At 39.2% G+C, this 18,735-nt stretch overlaps 2 protein-coding genes across 7 annotated transcripts in view; one reads left to right on the plus strand and one right to left on the minus strand.

Moving 5' to 3' along the window:
- Positions 1 to 9,862, plus strand: part of LOC114241247 (phosphatidylcholine:ceramide cholinephosphotransferase 2) — a 104,417-nt gene extending 94,555 nt beyond the window's left edge. Inside the window, exons 1-2 of one of the 4 annotated variants that reach the window (XM_028172042.2) lie at positions 6,478 to 7,025; positions 7,799 to 9,862. In XM_028172042.2, coding sequence (XP_028027843.1) covers positions 7,825 to 9,156 — 1,332 coding nt within the window. In that variant the 5' untranslated portion in view covers positions 6,478 to 7,025; positions 7,799 to 7,824 and the 3' untranslated portion in view covers positions 9,157 to 9,862. Of the gene's footprint in view, positions 1 to 6,477; positions 7,331 to 7,798 lie in introns of those variants that run through there. The other 3 variants (XM_028172043.2, XM_089732611.1, XM_089732610.1) reach the window with 3 other exon arrangements.
- Positions 1 to 17,053, minus strand: part of LOC114241184 (uncharacterized protein KIAA0930 homolog) — a 52,810-nt gene extending 35,757 nt beyond the window's left edge. For 2 of the 3 annotated variants that reach the window (XR_016324131.1, XM_089732608.1), the window contains exons 1-3: positions 16,658 to 17,030; positions 10,597 to 10,757; positions 9,206 to 9,388 (exon numbers count right to left, since the gene is read on the minus strand). Coding sequence is in view for 2 of the 3 variants with exons in the window: in XM_089732608.1 (XP_089588734.1) it covers positions 9,206 to 9,388; positions 10,597 to 10,757; positions 16,658 to 16,772 (459 nt within the window). In the remaining variant the exon portion in view is untranslated. Of the gene's footprint in view, positions 1 to 9,205; positions 9,389 to 10,596; positions 10,758 to 16,657 lie in introns of all 3 variants that reach the window. The other variant, XM_089732609.1, reaches the window with a different exon arrangement.
- Positions 17,054 to 18,735: the final 1,682 nt, after the last annotated feature.

The raw sequence follows: 18,735 nt of genomic DNA on the forward strand, positions 1-18,735 counted from the left end.
CAGGGGAGCTTGAGGCTTAAACATTAATTTTAAAATAAAAACTTACCATTGAATCGAAGAGGAAGTTTACAATTGAAACATATTACTAATTAATATGACAATCAAACAAATAATATCATTAATGATATGATACTTTCTTTCTTGTGGTCCACTAAGCGGACATTTTTTGCTACATTCAAACAGGTTCAAGAAGAGTCTTCAACGACTGGTAGCGACGAGAGGCCACAATGAGCCACGGTATCCCCACTCACCATCAAATGAACCGTATACTTAACTGCATTCCACAATAAAAGACGGCTCAAAACAATGTTTAGAATACCTACACAAAATTACGTATCATAAAATGATTAAATCTAAATTTCAAAAATTTCATAAACACGTTCAGACATAGGTATGTATTTTTGTTGTTTTTTTTTTTTAAATCGGATGGGATATTTGTCTGGGGTATATCGGCTTATCGTTTTCGCATTTAAATACTATTTGCATTATAATTCTATGTTGTTTCCGCAACAGGGTATTAATTGGTTTTTGATCGATTTTATTTGATTGATTGAAAGGTTTAATTGAAGAACGTTCTCAGCCTAGTGTTCAATTGTCAGCCTACTTCACACTGTAGAATTTGGAACGAACGAAGAACATGAACGATCAAAGAACACAAACTATCTTCTATGTTACAAATTATTATATTACAAAGATAATAGTATATTACAAAGATGAAGAGTTTGTTTGTTTGAACGCACTAATCTCAGGAACTACTGGTCGATTTGAAAAATTCAGTGTTAGATAGCCCATTTATCGAAGGCTATAGGCAATATAACATCACGATAAGATCAATACAAGCGGAGCACCAATAAATAATGTTTCAAAATCGGGATGTTTCCCCTTTTGAGAGCTTCCGCTGCGTGCGCTGCAGAAACGGTTAAAGTTTTTCTAAAATAATATATGACAGAATTATTCCTCTTTAAAAGATCTAAAAAAAAAGTCCGCGACAGCATTGAACTATTCCACGCGGACGAAGTCGCGGGCAAAAGCTAGTAACGTTATATTTGAATAGCAAAAACGAGTAACTTCGTAAGCTGTTTATAATTTCTTTGCCTCGGGAGGCAATAACGACATTAGGGCGATAAAAATAATACAGATAATAACAACCGAATATATGTGGTAGATAAGCTGCTATGGAAATATTTACGAGCCCGGGCTTTCACACGTCTACATTAATATGCACACCATTATCGTCAACGACAATGGAGTGAAAAGTCATTAGTTCTCTATTTATTATCTTGAATGGATGTATTAAGATGTCAATGATATTACAAAAATCTATACAAATTATCTAGAAGTAGGTATTATGACAATGTCATTTATAAAGACAAAACGACTATAAATGATTTCTCATCTTTAACTTTACACAAACCAATGAACAAGCGACAGTTCAGGCAGAGATCACCGAACTCTATAGATGTAATACTAAAACGCATATTCTAGCCATCACAGGAATTTATGAAACGTCAGGAGGACATGAACTTACCGATCTATTGATCTATAGAAAGTACTTCTCCATTACCACATAAAAGAAATTTTGGGCCCATTCTGCGTTTCACAACATAAAAAATGTGTCATACGGTAACCAGAATCGTGATCACAACAACACGCCGCGTCACGCAGAGACGGCTGACGAACATCCAGGACGCCGAGCTGCCAATATTGCACGCGTTTATTAATAACACGCAGTGCACCGTCTGCCGCGTCGTCTAAAATTCACGTCTGATCAAAAATATGAAACATTAGTTATAAAATAGTACAAACGTATTCAACAGACTATTCTAGATGTTCAAACACATTTTCAGGTGAAGAAAATTGGTATCGCGAATATTAATTAATGTAATTATGCTGTATAATATAACAGCGATAATGCACAGCTGAATAAAGAGATATCGACGTGAAACTATTGTGTAGTCGAGTACATGCGGAAACGTCTGTTTTTTGATGACGATCGAACGTTTTGTAGTCCATGACGACCATGACTCATTATAAAATATCGAAAATAATTTTATCCTTGACAATAACTACAGCAATAGAACAAAAAAAACTCACATTCCTGTAAAAAATTAACAGAGGAAGAAAACGTCATCCTCACATCATTGAAATTTTTACTTAAACAAGTATATTGGTGCTGGAAAGAGCGCATTGTAAATCATCATCACCCCTATTTCTATGGCGAAGCCGTCAAGCGTTACGATTTGAAGGGTTGAACAGCTGTTATATGTACAATACAAGTGAGACTTCAGCCTATTTACATGGTGCACCAAATACTAAGTTCCGGATATCATAAAACAATAAAAACGATCTATCTTCTATGAGGTTCCTTTCATGTGTCGAAACATTTTGTTTTTGTGATAAGTGTGGTCAGGTAAGAGATCTGGACAACCATTAATATTTTCGATAATTCTGACCTTAGAATATGTATTCAGGATTTGTGACTTTGTCAATAACATTATCCGGCGCTGGACGAGAAAAAAATTTGGGAACAAATTTCCTTTGTTTTGTTTTTGAAACCAACACGAAGCTTTGTTTCACTTCAATGTTTTGTTACATTTTAATCCCGTTTTAAGGGTATAAATACATTTATTATTAAACCCGTAAAAGGGTACTATTCTTGTTCTTTCAAGTGAGCGATGACCGTAGTCACGTACGTATTTTATGTACACTAGGCGAACCCTTCACGTCCTTTCTTTTTTATTCGAACGCAGACGAGTATACCGCCTAGCTTTTTATAAACCAAAAAAAGTTCCCATTGAAGGGTAAATAATGATAAAAGGGAGCTTGATGGCGAATTAAATCTACACCAGTAAGGATGGTGAACATTTTTTACTGAACCAAGCCATCATGCATTTCGGTTCGCGGCGTAGGCTAAACGTAATTAGATAAAATACACTCGTTACACAACAGGTGGTCGTGAACTAGTCTGCCGGGTTAGGTAATAAAAAACAATTCAGATTTCGATCAGTTTGAAAGTGTCGTAATAGGGATTTACAAGGCCCTCACCGTTGCCGATGTGACAAATTCGTAAAGAAACACACATAAACTGTTATCATAGGCGAGTTAGTTTGGAAGGAAAACGATAGCTTATTTTTTTTTTTTTAATTTTTTGATTATTATTAAACTAAACAAATTCGAAAATTTAATACACAAAATGAACCTAAAGGGTGAAGTATTAACGATTTTGGTAGGTTTTGATCATTCAACCACGCCAGTCAGTATAATATTTATAATAAAAAGGTACACAATACCGCCACACCATATCCGTGATTAAATATAAGACGTGCTAGTATCCAGGTGGCCTGGGTAGAGCTGTTGACCGAGTTAGGGCCGCGTATAACTCTCACTTTTGGTATACAAACATCCTTTGTGTTTAAATTAACATACCAAGTTCTTAGAAATCCTTATAAAGTAAAATTAACGTTGACCACAAGTGGCCTAACCAAATTTCTTACATAATTTGTTACATCAATGAAGAGAACCCTATAAGAAACGGGGAAAAGTTCTGAGCAATGGATAGACCGAGCTAACAAAGAATTGCTCTACTAGTTCTGATTCAGAGAACCATTTAAAAACTAACAAACAATTTAATATTATAAATTTAAGTATATAATGATAATGATAAATAAATAATTATTATAATTGTAAGTTAAATAATTGTATATTTGCAAACTTAGCTTGATTACATCATTAGCACGATTCAGATTTTTGTCGCGTTTCTCATTACGTAGCGTACCTATGATATTCGCTACCATTACAGTTTACCAAAGTTGTTTTGTAGAAATGACGAAGAGGCACTTACTTAGTGGTATAATTTGTTAATCGGGCTATTTGGTAAATTAATGAAATAACAATAAAGTTCCACAATAATAATTGGCACCGTATTAAAATAACTGAGATTAATTATTAACGCAACCTAAATGTCACGTTAATGAGCTTTTAAATCACAATCGGAATCTAGAAACTTATAAAACGCATCGGTTCATTCTGAGTTCTGAACGTGTTACCCATAGATAGCGTTAGTCACCACCTCCAGGTTTCCTTGACGTTATAGTATTTTTTTTCGGTTTCCGCGAATTGTAGATATAATTGAAACTATTTATAGGTTTAATCTCGCTTATATTATTTCCGATGCTTCGAATACTATTGAATTTTCGTGATCACGGACAGCCAAGGTGTTGTTCATCGAAATTTGAATACGGTATTAACTACAACCAAATTTGTTATTACACTGTTATAACACGCCTTAACATGGTTAGGTATCATCAGCAAAAAACGTAAAATGAGCGCAGTAAGCGTTTTTTAATTAAAATTAGCTAGATATTATTTTAACGATTAACGATAGGCCACGATTTTAACTAGTCGTTGTGGCCAAAAGAACAAGTCGTCGTGGCCTAAAAGATAAGAAAACGTCCGGTGCATTCGTATCTAGCGATGCAACGGTGCCTGTTCAAATTCCGCGGCATGTACCAAGTATTCTAATATTATATTATACGTACTTCACAAACGTTGATTGACTTCCGCGGTGAAGGAATAACATCTTGTAATAAAAATAAAACCCTAAAAATTGCGTAATAACTGGTGGTAGGACGTCCTGTGAGTCGCACGGGTAGGCACCACCACCGCAGTCATACCTTTCGGTTTGAATGGTGGGGCAGTCATTGTAGTGTAAAAACTGAGACCTTAGAACTCACATCTCAAGGTAGTTGGGACATTCACGTTGCAGATATCTATGGGCTCCGTAACCACTTAACGCCAGGTGGGCCGTGAGATCGTCCACCCACTTAAACAATAAATAAAAATATACATTTTCGTAGTGGTCCAAATTTTTCTAGCACGTGTTCGAACCACTAGAGGCTGTCTCATACTGTAATAATTACTCTTATTACTTGTATGAGTATCTTGTGCCCTACATGTAACTAATCATCATGAATTCGATGCAATAATATAAAAATCATCTTCGTGTCACAACAGAGCGGTCGTGAAGCGCTACTGGTGACGACCTAATTTTAACAGTCATCATTGAGGAAACCGATGCTGTATTCTCGCATCTACTGATTACATTATGCCACATTATAGTTCTATATAATATATAAAGATTGGCAGGACAGTCCATGTTACATTTGTAAGGTCGACCTGGTAACAAAAGATATTTTATATCCATCGCAAGAACGCGATTTCAGTGGCGAACCTCTCAGCCACTTGATCAGGAAGGCCAATACTGTGTTCAATAAAAAAGAATGAAGAACTCCAGCGTATCACTCACTAACGGGTAGCAGTGAGCACTCCCGAATACACTTGAAATCGAGCTTAGCAACTGATCAAATCGGGATAAACCTTGATATTACTGTATATAAGTAAGATAATCTCAACATTGCACAATTCACACGTAAATTGCGAGATCCCTGTGCGTGGTCGGTTTTACTACGTATCTATAAAACTCTTCTAAGTTATGTCCTCATTATTTTAAACCGGATCTCAGAACGTAGGTACAATAAATGCAAACACGATACTCATTCCGACATGATCTAATTTGTAGAAGTATAAAACAGAACCAGAATTTATCTGATTCGAAATTCGACCACACTTCGAGACCCTATGAGTAAATTAAATTAAATTCTCTCCTTTGTTTTAACATCTTGAAAAAAGGACCGAACGATAATTTGACTCCTTTGTTTTTAGTTATTGTTCTTTTAAAAATGGTTTACATTTTGATTATAAATCTACAAATATCAGGTCGCTAGAATAATCTATCTATTCTAATAGATAATAAATACGCTACAATGTCGTTCCAGTGTCATAATTCAACTTATCAATCAGTTTTACATTCTTTTAATTCCACATTAACATAGTGACAATGTCACGGTACATCTGGCGTTAAGCGGTTACTGGAGCCCGTAAACATCGCAACATGAACGTCGCCACCCACTTCGTGTCGTGAGCTCCAAGTCTCAATTGTGTGGTTTAACGGCTGTCGCACCCTACTGGCCAGGATGCATTACTGCTATGTTATTTAATAACACTCGTTAATCGTGTGTGCACTGTATGCAGCGAAATTATGACCGTAAGCTCGCTTCAATCTCAATTCTCAATATACAGACTATATATGAGTCGACTATTATCAAAGCCGGCAATCTGACTTTTGGACAATTATTGGTAAATAAAAAAAACGAATTATTGACTTTGTATTCCATTGGCAGTCACAAAACTCTTCGGAACGACATCTTAGATAAATAACAGCTTAACTATTAACCTTCATTTAATGCAGGTTTTGAACCGTATTCTTTGAAGGAGACGATTATATTCAAATCAATCTGTATTGACATATCAATAACATTTTTTTGTCCAAATGCACAGATTGCCACCTTTGATAATAGACGACTCATATATTATAGTTACGGCCAATAGTTAAAAAGCGTCGCTCGTTCGGTCGAAGTTCCCTCATTCACAGTAGAGTGTAGTTCAGTGTAGACCCTCCGAATAGACAGCAGCTGTGAGGGGCCGGGGTCGGGGGGCGTGACGTCAGCCTGCGCGTAATTGCTTCCATTGAGCCGAGTGCGCACGAACGAAGCCGACGAGCCCCGACACTCGGCGCCGGACCGAAGCCAACCAGTGTTCAATCTTTTCTAGTACGCGGTCGTCGCGTGCACGACCCGACGCTCAGCAGTATCATAACGTCCCGATCAACATTCATTTGTAATAAAGTATAATATCCGCTGTGGCCACTCGAGCCGCCAATCTAAAAGTGCAATAGGTTCGTCGCGAGTGTCAGCGTCGACGCCTTCTCTAGTGCCACTGATGCCGTTACCGATATGCAGTGAAGTGTGTGCATTATATCGTTTTCTATTTCGACCTCGTTTATATGAATCTATGAAATATCTGAACGCGAAGCCGAAGCCGCGTTCCTGAGGGGCACACGGGATACTGAGCCGCCCAATCGATGAGCCCTCGCGTTCGCTCCGAATGACAGTTCGCACATTGATCGGGTGAGTCCGAATCTTCTAAAGAAAAAGATTCGTAAAGGTGGAACAAAACATTTGTCCGGAGATTTAAAGTGAAACGTAGTCGACAGTTCACGACAGCTATCTCGAAGTGTTCGCATCTCGAAGGCCACGCGCAGTGCTCGTGAAACTACCATAAAGGTGAGTCGCGAGTCGCGAGTCGCGGCCCACAACAAACAATTACGGCTAATTACGATCATTTGACAGCAGATAGAGGAGGGGCGCCGGTACACGGCGGCGCGGCTCGCAATCCCACCCGGCGGTCTTTGAACCGTGCATTCGCTGCTATTGTTAGTTTGTGTTTATTCGCCGTACATTTTCTAGAATATACGATTTACCGCATATTTGTATGTCATTATATACGAGTATGTTTATACTGCTTACCAACAATACCAACCTTCAAATATATAATGTCTGAAACTAGGCGATGAGAACGAACATGTGATAAAATACACGATAGCAAAAACATTCTCACTTAGTAGTTTTCCAGTCAATAATGGCGTAAATTATACTGATTCATTACTTTCAATACAATTTATATTATTAGTGTTGTGTTTTCGTCAATAATTGTTCGCATGCGAAGTATGGAAGTTTGTTAACTTAGAACGACATGCGGCATTCCAAATGCAACCAAACACAATAAACTCTGTTATCTGTCACTGAGTCGGTACACAAATTAATATGTTTATTTACATTATTTACTTAATACATTCACATTATTATACTAGCATTTCCTAATGAGAATTTCTCAATTTCAGGTTCAATTCAACCAAATGGTGATTGGATGACGATCGCAGCACGCTCCCCAGATAAGGAGCCGTCGCCACCAAAACAAATTAACTTCGCCGAACCGCTAGTGGAGTCTGTGCGTGTGTATCTCGCAAATGAAGTGCCTTCCAAGCAGCTAGCCCTCGTGCCCTGCGTGCCCGCGTGCCGGCCCTCGCCCCCGCCGACTCCTCCCGTCTGTGATGTCGACATAGCCTCTCAGACCGCTCGCGAAGAGATCAAGGGAATCAACTTCGAGGCGCGCTTCAAACGGAATGACCTAAACAACAATCCTCCTCGCCAACAAAACGACCAACCACAAAACGGCACAATGCCCAGCCAAGCGGAACTCATGCAGAGGCAACCGCTCTTGGCTCGCACCACCAAAACAGACGCACCGCAGCCAGCCACGGACGAGTCCGACCCTGACCAGGACCACTCTCCGCAGAGAACGCACACCGGCGACTTCATCATAGAGTTACCTCCGGGCACCGTCAGAGAAGAAAGATACCCTAAAGAAATATGGAAAACGATTCTATCATTTTTCTTCCTATTCATGTGCGTTTGCATCAACATGATTTCACTATCGCTGGTGCACGAGCGACTGCCGGACCGGAACACGACGAAGCCGCTCAACGACATAGTGTTAGACAACGTGCCGGCGCACGACTGGGGCCTGGCGGTCTCCGAGTACCTGATCATGGTATCAACTACGGTCGCGATGCTAGTGGTCGTGTTCCACAAGCACCGATTCATCGTGGCGCGTCGGCTGTTCTTCATCATCGGCCTGCTGTACTTGTACCGCTCGATCACGATGTTCGTGACCGTGTTGCCGGTGTCCAGCATGACGTACACCTGTAGCCCAAAGAGCAACAGCACGGCCCCGCTGCTCATCATCAAGAGAATGTTCTACTTGATATCCGGCTTCGGGCTTTCGATAAACGGAAAACACACATACTGTGGAGACTACATATACTCGGGGCACACGATGGTGTTGGTGCTCAGCTATCTGATAGTCGCGGAATACTCACCCAAGAAGTTGTGGCCCATGCACTGGGCGATGGCGGGCTCCGCCGTGATGGGCGTTTCGTTCGTCCTGCTCGCCCATGGCCACTACACCGTGGACGTGGTGATCGCGTACTACATAACCACGAGACTGTTCTGGACGTTTCACTCGCTGCTCGTGACGCCACATCGGACAGGAAACGGATACAACCATTACATGATACAGCGCGAGTGGTGGTACTGGGTGTTCACGTACCTGGAGCGCAACGTGAGGGGGCCGGTGCCGCGGCGGTACGACTGGCCGCTGCCCTGGCCTCGCACGAAGCTCTTCAACAGGCTAAGCTAGTGACGCGCCCGAGCGACCCCGCCGCCGCCGGAGCGAGTATGACGCTCACCTTCTGCGAGTGCCGCTTCAACACCTGCAGCTCCTTGGGACTGGTGCGCGTGCAGATGGCCAGCGTGAGCGTGTAGTCGAACTGGTGCACGATCAGGTTGAGGTAGACCGTTTCCTCCCAGTCGATCTCCGGGTCGCCGATCGGCAGTTTTTTGGAGTCTTTACGGAACACCTCGACGTCCGTCTGCGAACAGGCGCCGCCGGTCGGGCCGGTCGATGAACAATAGTGAATCTCTACCACGGCCGAGGACGGGTCGCGATCAAGACTGTGTCAAACTACGTGGCAGTGGGTTCGACGGCAATCTGACAAAGAGTCGAACCTCACCTCTGTCGCGAACTCTATTTCGGACTACTTCGTGTATTTTTGTTGTTGTGTATCGTAAAAGTAATATAAGTTATCTTTTATTGGACAAAGAACAATAAGCAAATGAATGTATCGTCAGCTGTTGATAGAATATTTGTTTTGTAAATTAAATATTTTATAAGTGGTTATAGAATTATAAATCTGGAGTCTATATAAGAACATAGTATTTATGTACCGTACTGCTTGGCTCGGGCCGAGTGCGGCTGCACTTACACACTCTAAGCTCCTAGCCTTTAATAAGAAAACATATTTTTATATTGTTTCAAATAAAGTACATACTTGAGTGTTGTTAAATGATAGTTTTTGTATTTCCAAAGGTTCTTCAGCGACTGTTCGTTTTCAAAGAATGGTGCTAAACTAGGATTGAATCGGGAGACATTAATTGTTCGAGTAATCGGTTGGGTAGTTAGAGCGCCGACACTATTTAAGAAAGCGACATTCCACAACTCAGTGTGCTGTACTCTCCGCTCAGCACTCCTCTACCTTGAGTTATCATTCAAAGTTGACAAGCATCGCAATATTTTTGAAGATTTATTATTGGCTAATTATGTAAAATGTATAATGTGTATGAGCAATAGACTTACATTCTACATTATATTTATCCTGAACACAACATTTATGAATATTGTGATAAATTGGTGTAGAATTTTCAACGAAAAAATACAAGAAAACAAAATATTATCAGAATATTAACAGTATGAAACAGGTAAAAATATCATAAAACTGTTCGATAATAATCTCTTGATAAGCGTTTGTACGGTATCTTGAACGTACACATACATTCTACTCATAAATATATTTCGATTTATTTTTTTAGTCTTGACGACACAAAACATGAAGTATAAAAATCGCTTTTAAAAAAAAAATTCAAAGGTAGTACACATGTTCTCATTACTGAGGGATAACATACTTGAGGGGAGTTAAAAGATGTAACCTTCATAATATAATTTTAATTTCCCATTTAGTTGTTATGATTTCTCTATATGCCAAAATGAACACCGTAGTCTTCTGTGGTCCTGGTAGCTTACCTCGTATTTAGGCAGGTAGCGCGACGATCCCTTCACATGACGTTTTCGAACAAAGAACAGTAGGTCGTCACAGTCAATGGCCTGCTCCTCTTGGAAGAGGAAGTGCCTCACGAACAAATCTGTCCAATACGTCGTTCCTTGTAGAACTACGAAGCCAGAATCTGCAAATGTTACAACCATGTTAACATCCGTCACTGGACAGGTTCGATCGTTTGAGAGATATTTAAAGTTTGGTAGTGCTTGAATTGTGATCTTTATCAAAATTATTTGTAAATATTATCTCGTGTTATTATGTACCTATATTTTTAAATTAGAATACCGAATGTGTTGTATGTACTGAAGTGCCTTTGTACAAAACTGGGGAGTGTGGAGTTGATCTAAACGGATTAGTGATGAAATCCTTCGAGTGTATAATTGTACGTAACATAATGTAATGTCGGTGAAGTGTGTTGTAATATTGCTTGTATTGTTGTCTTGTATTTATTTTGCCATCATTGTTGTTGTTAATATGAAATTGTAAACGTCCATATAGGTCCACATAGCTTACTTTACTGGGCATTTATCTGGCCCGGATATAAGACCTTCTTATAGTCGTAATTTGTACCCTAGTCTTACCAGTTAACTATGATACAGGATTTCAGGGGCTCTGGCATTATCCATATCCGTGAGCGACAAAGAACGCCACGTGGACCACTAGCTTCTCTGCCTTCAATGACTTGGTGGATTGAATACATTCTATTTAACACTGTTAAATTGTTGTTTGTAAAAGTTGATCTTATAAAACGTTGTTCGATCGAGTTGCATTTGAAAACAAATGAATCACGAATCTGTGCACGTCACAAAAAAAATCGTCATCCATGTATGACAATACCCGCAACATAGAAACGTTGTGACCACGTTGTGCGTTTTACTTATACTTAAGTGAAATGTACACCTCATTTAAAATGATGGCACTGCTTAATGTTTATTTTAATGTGAGGCTGGCGAAACATTGACACGCAAACGAAAACAGTTTTGATAGAAAAATGTACATATTTTCATATATATGTGTGTGTATGTACATATATACATTGCGTGTGTTCATCTTTTTAGGAACCATATGAATCAAATCGTTGAAAAGTTCTAGTTTTATCAAATGTGGTTTTAAATTTATAATTAAATTAATAAATGATACAAAACGACAGTAGAACCAGGTGTCGACTGTATGCTCGCAGTGACTCGCGAATTTGTTAAAATAAAGTCCTAAAAAAGAAATCAATGTTATTGTTTCACAAATAAATTAATTTTCATGTAATAATTTTGAATGACATTTATCAATTTGATATTCCCTGGTTTTTTATAACTAAAAGTTACATTACTTTCGCATTAATATTTAAATTGTTTAGTTTAATATTAACTTTAAATTGTTTAGTACTCAAAACGGCAAGTTTCTCATTTCTTAAAAAAAGACAAGGAGAGAAGTTTGAATAAAAATTTATCATCCCAGCTCTTTTGTACACTAAATAGTAAAAATCAATTAACCAATAAGATTTCTTAACAATATAAATAGCACAGATACTTTAATATGTAGATCCATTAAATAAATGAATAGGTACTCGTATTAAGTAGACACGATACAAATACCTGCTTTACTGATAACCGTCATGTAAATTAGGAATGGTAGTACCGCGTTCAGATTCAACAAGACCGTAAGGGATAGACTCGCTCCGCATTTACTAATAGGGTGGACAAAGTTCCATCGTGTCTTTATAACGTCTAAAATACTTTAATACATCAAAATTAGGGGTGCTGACGTCACACGCTTTAGTACCAATTGTACGCTTTTCGATTTATTTTCTGAGGGGTGAAGTTACTATTATTTAATTCCAATGTAGGCAGCGCCACAGGCTCGATAATCACTAAGCACCAGATCGACCGTCAGTTGGTCTGCCCATTCACACCAACTAAATTAACATTGTTTTTATTAAAAGTCTTAGTGGCTCGGTGACACCGTGCTCTTCTCTTCGTATAGAGGTGGATAGTTCATCTATAGATATTAGTACCGCTAACAACCACGTATATGTTCACGGATGCCGACGCTTGTCATCCTGTTGTCGATATACCTACCTAATATAAAAGTGTTAATGTCGTCAGCCACGCTCGCGTTTACATTAATTTCTAGACTACCGGTGTAACCAAATAAAAATCAAATAACATCGTTATTATTTTTATATTAATGTACCTGATTGAGAATTATGTGGAAACGAAAAAAAAAAAACAATATGAATAAGTCCCCAGACTGGTGTAGCGTCGCCAATAATTACATTCCGTGCGTAAGAAACTAAATTGAATATAACTTAATGTGAATGTTATTGTTATTTGTAAAATGAGGCATGCAACTTATTATTCATACAATACATTATGCTGTTATGTAAAAAATATAAATAATACATACTTAATAAATGTTTTCATAAGATTTTACCACTTTTATTTCCTATATTTCGTAGTTTTCGAGACGTAATAGAAACGTGGCACAGATTCACAGTAATAGATATATCGATTACGATTCGATGGGCCAGTGTTAGCAGACTCGCGGGTTGAGCCCGTGAGGTCACTTACCCGTCCGCACGTAGCTAAAATAGACCCTTAGACTACTGGCGAATAAGTAAGAAAAAAGTAATAGATTAAAAATTCTAAATATTAGTTTCAGGACAACACCATGTTCGTAAAACGATACTTTCAAATCTTAATTCTATAAATATTTAATACTGCATCTCACCAACTGAACTACATGTTTGCGAGTTGTTGTTACTATTCATATTCATTTCAAACTTTGTAGATAAAATACAACAAAAACAAAGTAAGAAATTGGATTAATTGTATCAATTAACTATCTTAAATTTTATTTTGATTTTGAGTTGAGATATCTATACACAATTTCATTTCTTTATTTGAAGTAAAATGCTATCTGTTTTGATTATGTAACGAAAATTTGACACATTTTACATTTGTCTTAGCACAAACCTTACTCAGAAATAAGTGCCATAGGAACAGTCCGCTGAACAAGTCTCAATGGTATGTTTGGCCCTACTTTTAAAAGAATTAATCAGATTACCTTAAAACGATACCATGATAATGGAAACTGTGATATCTTATGGAATTGGTGAAGCATATGCACACCAACTATGCCAAGGCCCGCCTTGAGTATTCAGTGTGTCATTTATTGATTTCACTTTGTGAACATGTTTACATGAGACCTTTTAATTATTTAGGTGTTGATATGCTGAGTACCTGGTGTAGCACTAGAAGACTAACACAGTTGTATAACTATATGAGTGTATTAGTATTAGATCTTAAACTTATCGACAGGTAAGTAAATATAACAATAAATTTTTATCCAAGTAGGTTGGTAAGTATGTATAATTTGATACTAACAAACTCAATCTGGGCCACAATGCTTACTGTGATAATACACAATAATAATAATATTATTGACCACTATAAGAGAGATGGCCATGCTCTAGCATCATTTTTGTTGTCTACGCATTGCATCACCAATTCATCATCCCAAATGTTGGGCCAGTGGAGTGATATATAAAGCTGGGTACTCACCTAGGCGTGTAGCACGTAACGTAACAGATACAGTATCCAGTGAGTACGTAGGCACGAGCCCGCTGCGAGCCGCTCGCGGTAGGAGCGCAACAAGCTCGCAGTGACCCGCCGAGTGGCGGTATCACTGCGAGCACAAAGGCGGCTCGCAGCGCAGTGTGCTCGTGGCAGCTCGTGGCAGCTCGTGGCAGCTCGTAGCTAGATACGCTGTGGACCGTGGACAAGCCGTACCCACTTGCAGGTTGATACAGTATCTGTTACATTACGTGCTACACAGCTAGGTGAGTACACAGCTAGGTGAGTACCCAGCTTAAGAGTTGGAACCAATAAAGAACCTCCAGCTGTTTTCCATCAAAGTCTGCACAAGTTCACAAGACCCTGTCTATTTTTGTTGCTAAGCAACCATAGGTTTAATAATAATATGTAATATCGATGCAAAATCTGGAGTAAATGAAATAAATAAAGAATAAATAAGGTTAATCATTCTCAAAGAACTAATCCTCGAACACATGTTTCTTAATAAAATAAATTGATTGTAAAATCTATCTACAAACTATTTTATTATTTCCTTGTATCAAAATTCAATACTGATCCACTTTAAATTGTTCACAAAAGTTAAATTAATCTGGTTTGAAACTATGACTTGACTCAAATGGGCTGTAATTTATGTAGGTACATTTATGGATCAATAAAATTATGTACACATTTAACCTGTTACTTAAAAACCTAATAATTATAATAAACTAGCTGACACGGCAGACTTCGTAGTAAACTGTATAAAATAAACTTAAAACAAACAAAAGGAATCCATCGGACGAGGGACACATCAAAGAAAAAACAAAATTGTTATTTTTATTTAATTCCGAGCACTATCATATTTATCTACCTTTTAAACCTTTTCTGGACTTCCACAAGTAATTCAAGACCAAAATTAGCCAAATCGGTCCAGCCGTTCTTGAGTTTTAGCGAGACTAACGAACAGCAATTAATTTTTATATATATAGATTTTATTGTTCACAATTTATTTATATTACTGTTATTTGTTTATTTTATTGTTTAAAAACATATGGGATTGTAGTATTTTGTGTTTCAGTACATTAACTGAAACACAAAATTCTACAATCCCATATGTTTTTCAATGGAAAAAAAGAAATCAAATTAAAAAGGGGGTAATGAAAGCAGAGTTAGAGAAGATAAAGCAGATAATTTAAATTATTTTCATACAACACTAACTACTGAACAGTTTTTACTTAGTTTTCAGAGATTAAAATTAGTATATAAGCTTTATTTCATTTTTAATAAGGTCTGCCGGAAGAGATTTCTTAAAGAAATAAGCAGTGGCTTTGTGCATAATTTTCCTATTACTCTGTACTATGTCTTTTTTTCTGTGTGTACTTACATAAATAAAAAAAAAATAAAAAAATAAGGTATTCCAAAAATTTGTCCTTTAAAGATTATAATTTTTGGAAGATTTTAAGTTTAGGATACTTTTAGATATGTTTTTTTTTTTTTTAATAAATAATATATATTAAATATTTAAATATTTACTAACAATCACGCCATGTTAACTGGTCCCGTGATAAGTTCGTAAAGAACTTGTGTTACAGGTACCAGATAACAGATATAAATGTAAGATTTCTATTATACACATACATATATTTAATAGACATCCATAACCCTGGAAAAGACATTTATATTTATCATACAAATATCTTCCCTTGGCGGGATTCGAGCCTGCGACCCCCTTGTGTAGTGACCATGTCACTCACTTACCACTACACCAGACGGCCGTTAAATATTATAATATAATTATAATATATTATATTCCTATTATACAAGTATGTAGTTCTATCTGTCTGCTAAAATTTCGAAGTGAAATTGCTGCTGCTAGAGTCTATTTAGGCAAAGTTACAGGTTGTAAGCTAGTGTAAAATGACAGAGGATTGGTAAATAAGACTTTCTTCCATACCAACATAGAGTTATAGACCACTATGTCCTTTTCTGCAATGAGATACTTCATAATCTAGTTATTAACTTATTTCCTAAACAAACATATAATACTTGTTAAATTATTTTCAAATTATAAACTAAAATATCAATTGTTTGGTTATTAGGGCTTATTTAACAACAAAACTCAAGGTGTGTTTTTCGAAATAATCACTATCTATATTATCGTGGTCTTATCAAACTAACAAATTAAGATAAAGTGTCTGTACATTTTTTATTTCAACATATATAAATCAAATGTTTACTAATATAGGTACAAAATCGTTTGAGAAGAATGGTAACAAAAATAAACTAAATCTAATCTATGGATGGACCGTATAATTGTGGTTAGGACAGAAGCTACATATTATAGTTTTTATTATTTTTTTGCTGTCTTATCTTCAGTCTAAAAAATCTTCAAAATGAATGACTACAACATACAAGCAATGACTAAGCTTACACAGAAAAGCGAAAGAATATCACTCACCATCCTTCATCAATTGACGCATCTCCTTCGTTCTCTGAAAGTTGATTTCTTCGAGAAGCTGTTCCAGCATCGTAGCATTCTTCAGGAACGTGCATCCTCCAAGTCCCAGAGCCATTTTTACATTCCAATCGTAATTGTTCCTAAATAAACGCTTTAACCGGCGGATATCAACACATAACGACTTCAACTTTTAGTAGGTACTTAATTAAACTAATTATAAAAGTAAGTGATTAGTAATCAAGGCACATATTAACCGAATCAAGTCATATATTATCAATTAACAGATTATTGATTTACTTTAAGAACTTTGCCATTTAAAAACCCCACCATTTTTTTATGACAACGAAAATTACAGTTTTGATAAGTCGTACCTAGGTGTACATATGATTTTTTTAACAAATTTATTTTGACTTTTGGTACGTCGGCTTTTTAGCCTATCTTGGTTTTGGAATTCTCTACGGTCCCTGAGATATAAGTGCTAAGGTCTCAGTTTTTAGGGTACAACGGCTGCTATACCATTCAAATCGACATGCATTACTACTTCATGGCGGAAATTAGTAGGGTGATGGTACCTACCCGTGCGGACTCATAAGACATCCTACCACCAGGAATTACACAAATTATAATTTTGTGGGTTTGATTTATAATACACTAGCGACCCGCCCTCGCTTCGCTTCGGAAACATTAAAACATACACGAAACCAAAAAAAAAATTAAAAAAAAATTAAAAAAAGTAGCCTATGTTCATCATCGGCGCGTTAAGCCGGCTTCTGCCCAACGTGGGGGGGCCTGACCAGGTGACGCGCCGTCTCTATACGGGGGTGGTGCGATCAATGGCCCTATACGGGGCGCCCGTGTGGGGCCAGTCCCTGGCCGTGGGGGTAGCGAAGCTGCTGCAACGGCCGCAACGCACCATCGCGGTCAGGGCCATCCGTGGCTATCGCACCATCTCCTTCGAGGCGGCGTGTGTACTGGCTGGGACGCCGCCTTGGGTCCTGGAGGCGGAGGCGCTCGCCGCTGACTATCAGTGGCGGGCTGACCTTTGTGCCCGGGGCATGGCGCGTCCCAGCCCCAGTGTGGTGAGAGCGCGGAGGGCCCAATCTCGGCGGTCCGTGCTGGAGTCATGGTCCAGACGGCTGGCCGATCCTTCGGCTGGTCGTAGGACCGTCGAGGCGATTCGCCCGGTTCTTGTGAACTGGGTGAATCGTGACAGAGGACGCCTCACTTTCCGGCTCACGCAGGTGCTCACTGGGCATGGTTGCTTCGGTGAGTTCCTGCACCGGATCGGAGCCGAGCCGACGGCAGAGTGCCACCATTGTGGTTGTGACTTGGACACGGCGGAGCACACGCTCGTCGCCTGCCCCGCATGGGAGGGGTGGCGCCGTGTCCTCGTCGCAAAAATAGGAAACGACTTGTCGTTGCCGAGTGTTGTGGCATCGATGCTCGGTAACGACGAGTCGTGGAAGGCGATGCTCGACTTCTGCGAGTGCACCATCTCGCAGAAGGAGGCGGCGGGGCGCGTGAGAGACGCACAGGCCCGCCGCCGTCGAGCGGGGGCCAGGGAGGCGGATCTCGCCCAAGCCCTGGCCCTCTAAGTGTTTCGGGTCTCCCTCACATGTCGGCCTGGGGACCGGCGAAGGGGGCCTAAGAAGACGACGTGCAAGCTGCTCTGCACGCGTTTTATGCATGAGCATCCGGGTGATGGAAGACCGGCTATCTTCAACCCACGCTGGTTCTGACCCAGCGGGGTATTCCGTAGGATAGACCATTCTAACCGGTGCCATCTAGGCGGGCTTCGGATAGCCTGCCGACCGAGAGGGCTGGTGGTCGTGGCGCCGACGACCGCCAGTCCGGCGTCCCGAGGGGGAGGGTGATGGGAGAGATGTGCTCCGCACTAAACGCTTCACTTTCCCCCCCTTGCCTTTTCATGAGTTTTGTCTCATGCGAGGTTTGGACGTTGGTTGTTGAGAGACAGGAGGTTTTAGTCGGTTCGACTCCGACATGCCCCGCCCTCCATCCCCAGTGAAGGGCGGAAGTCCGGCGATTTCCTCCTGACAAATGTTCATCAGGGACAATAT

Source organism: Bombyx mandarina, chromosome 13 (assembly GCF_030267445.1).
Source record: "Bombyx mandarina strain Sakado chromosome 13, ASM3026744v2".
Taxonomy (NCBI): Eukaryota; Metazoa; Arthropoda; class Insecta; order Lepidoptera; family Bombycidae; genus Bombyx; species Bombyx mandarina.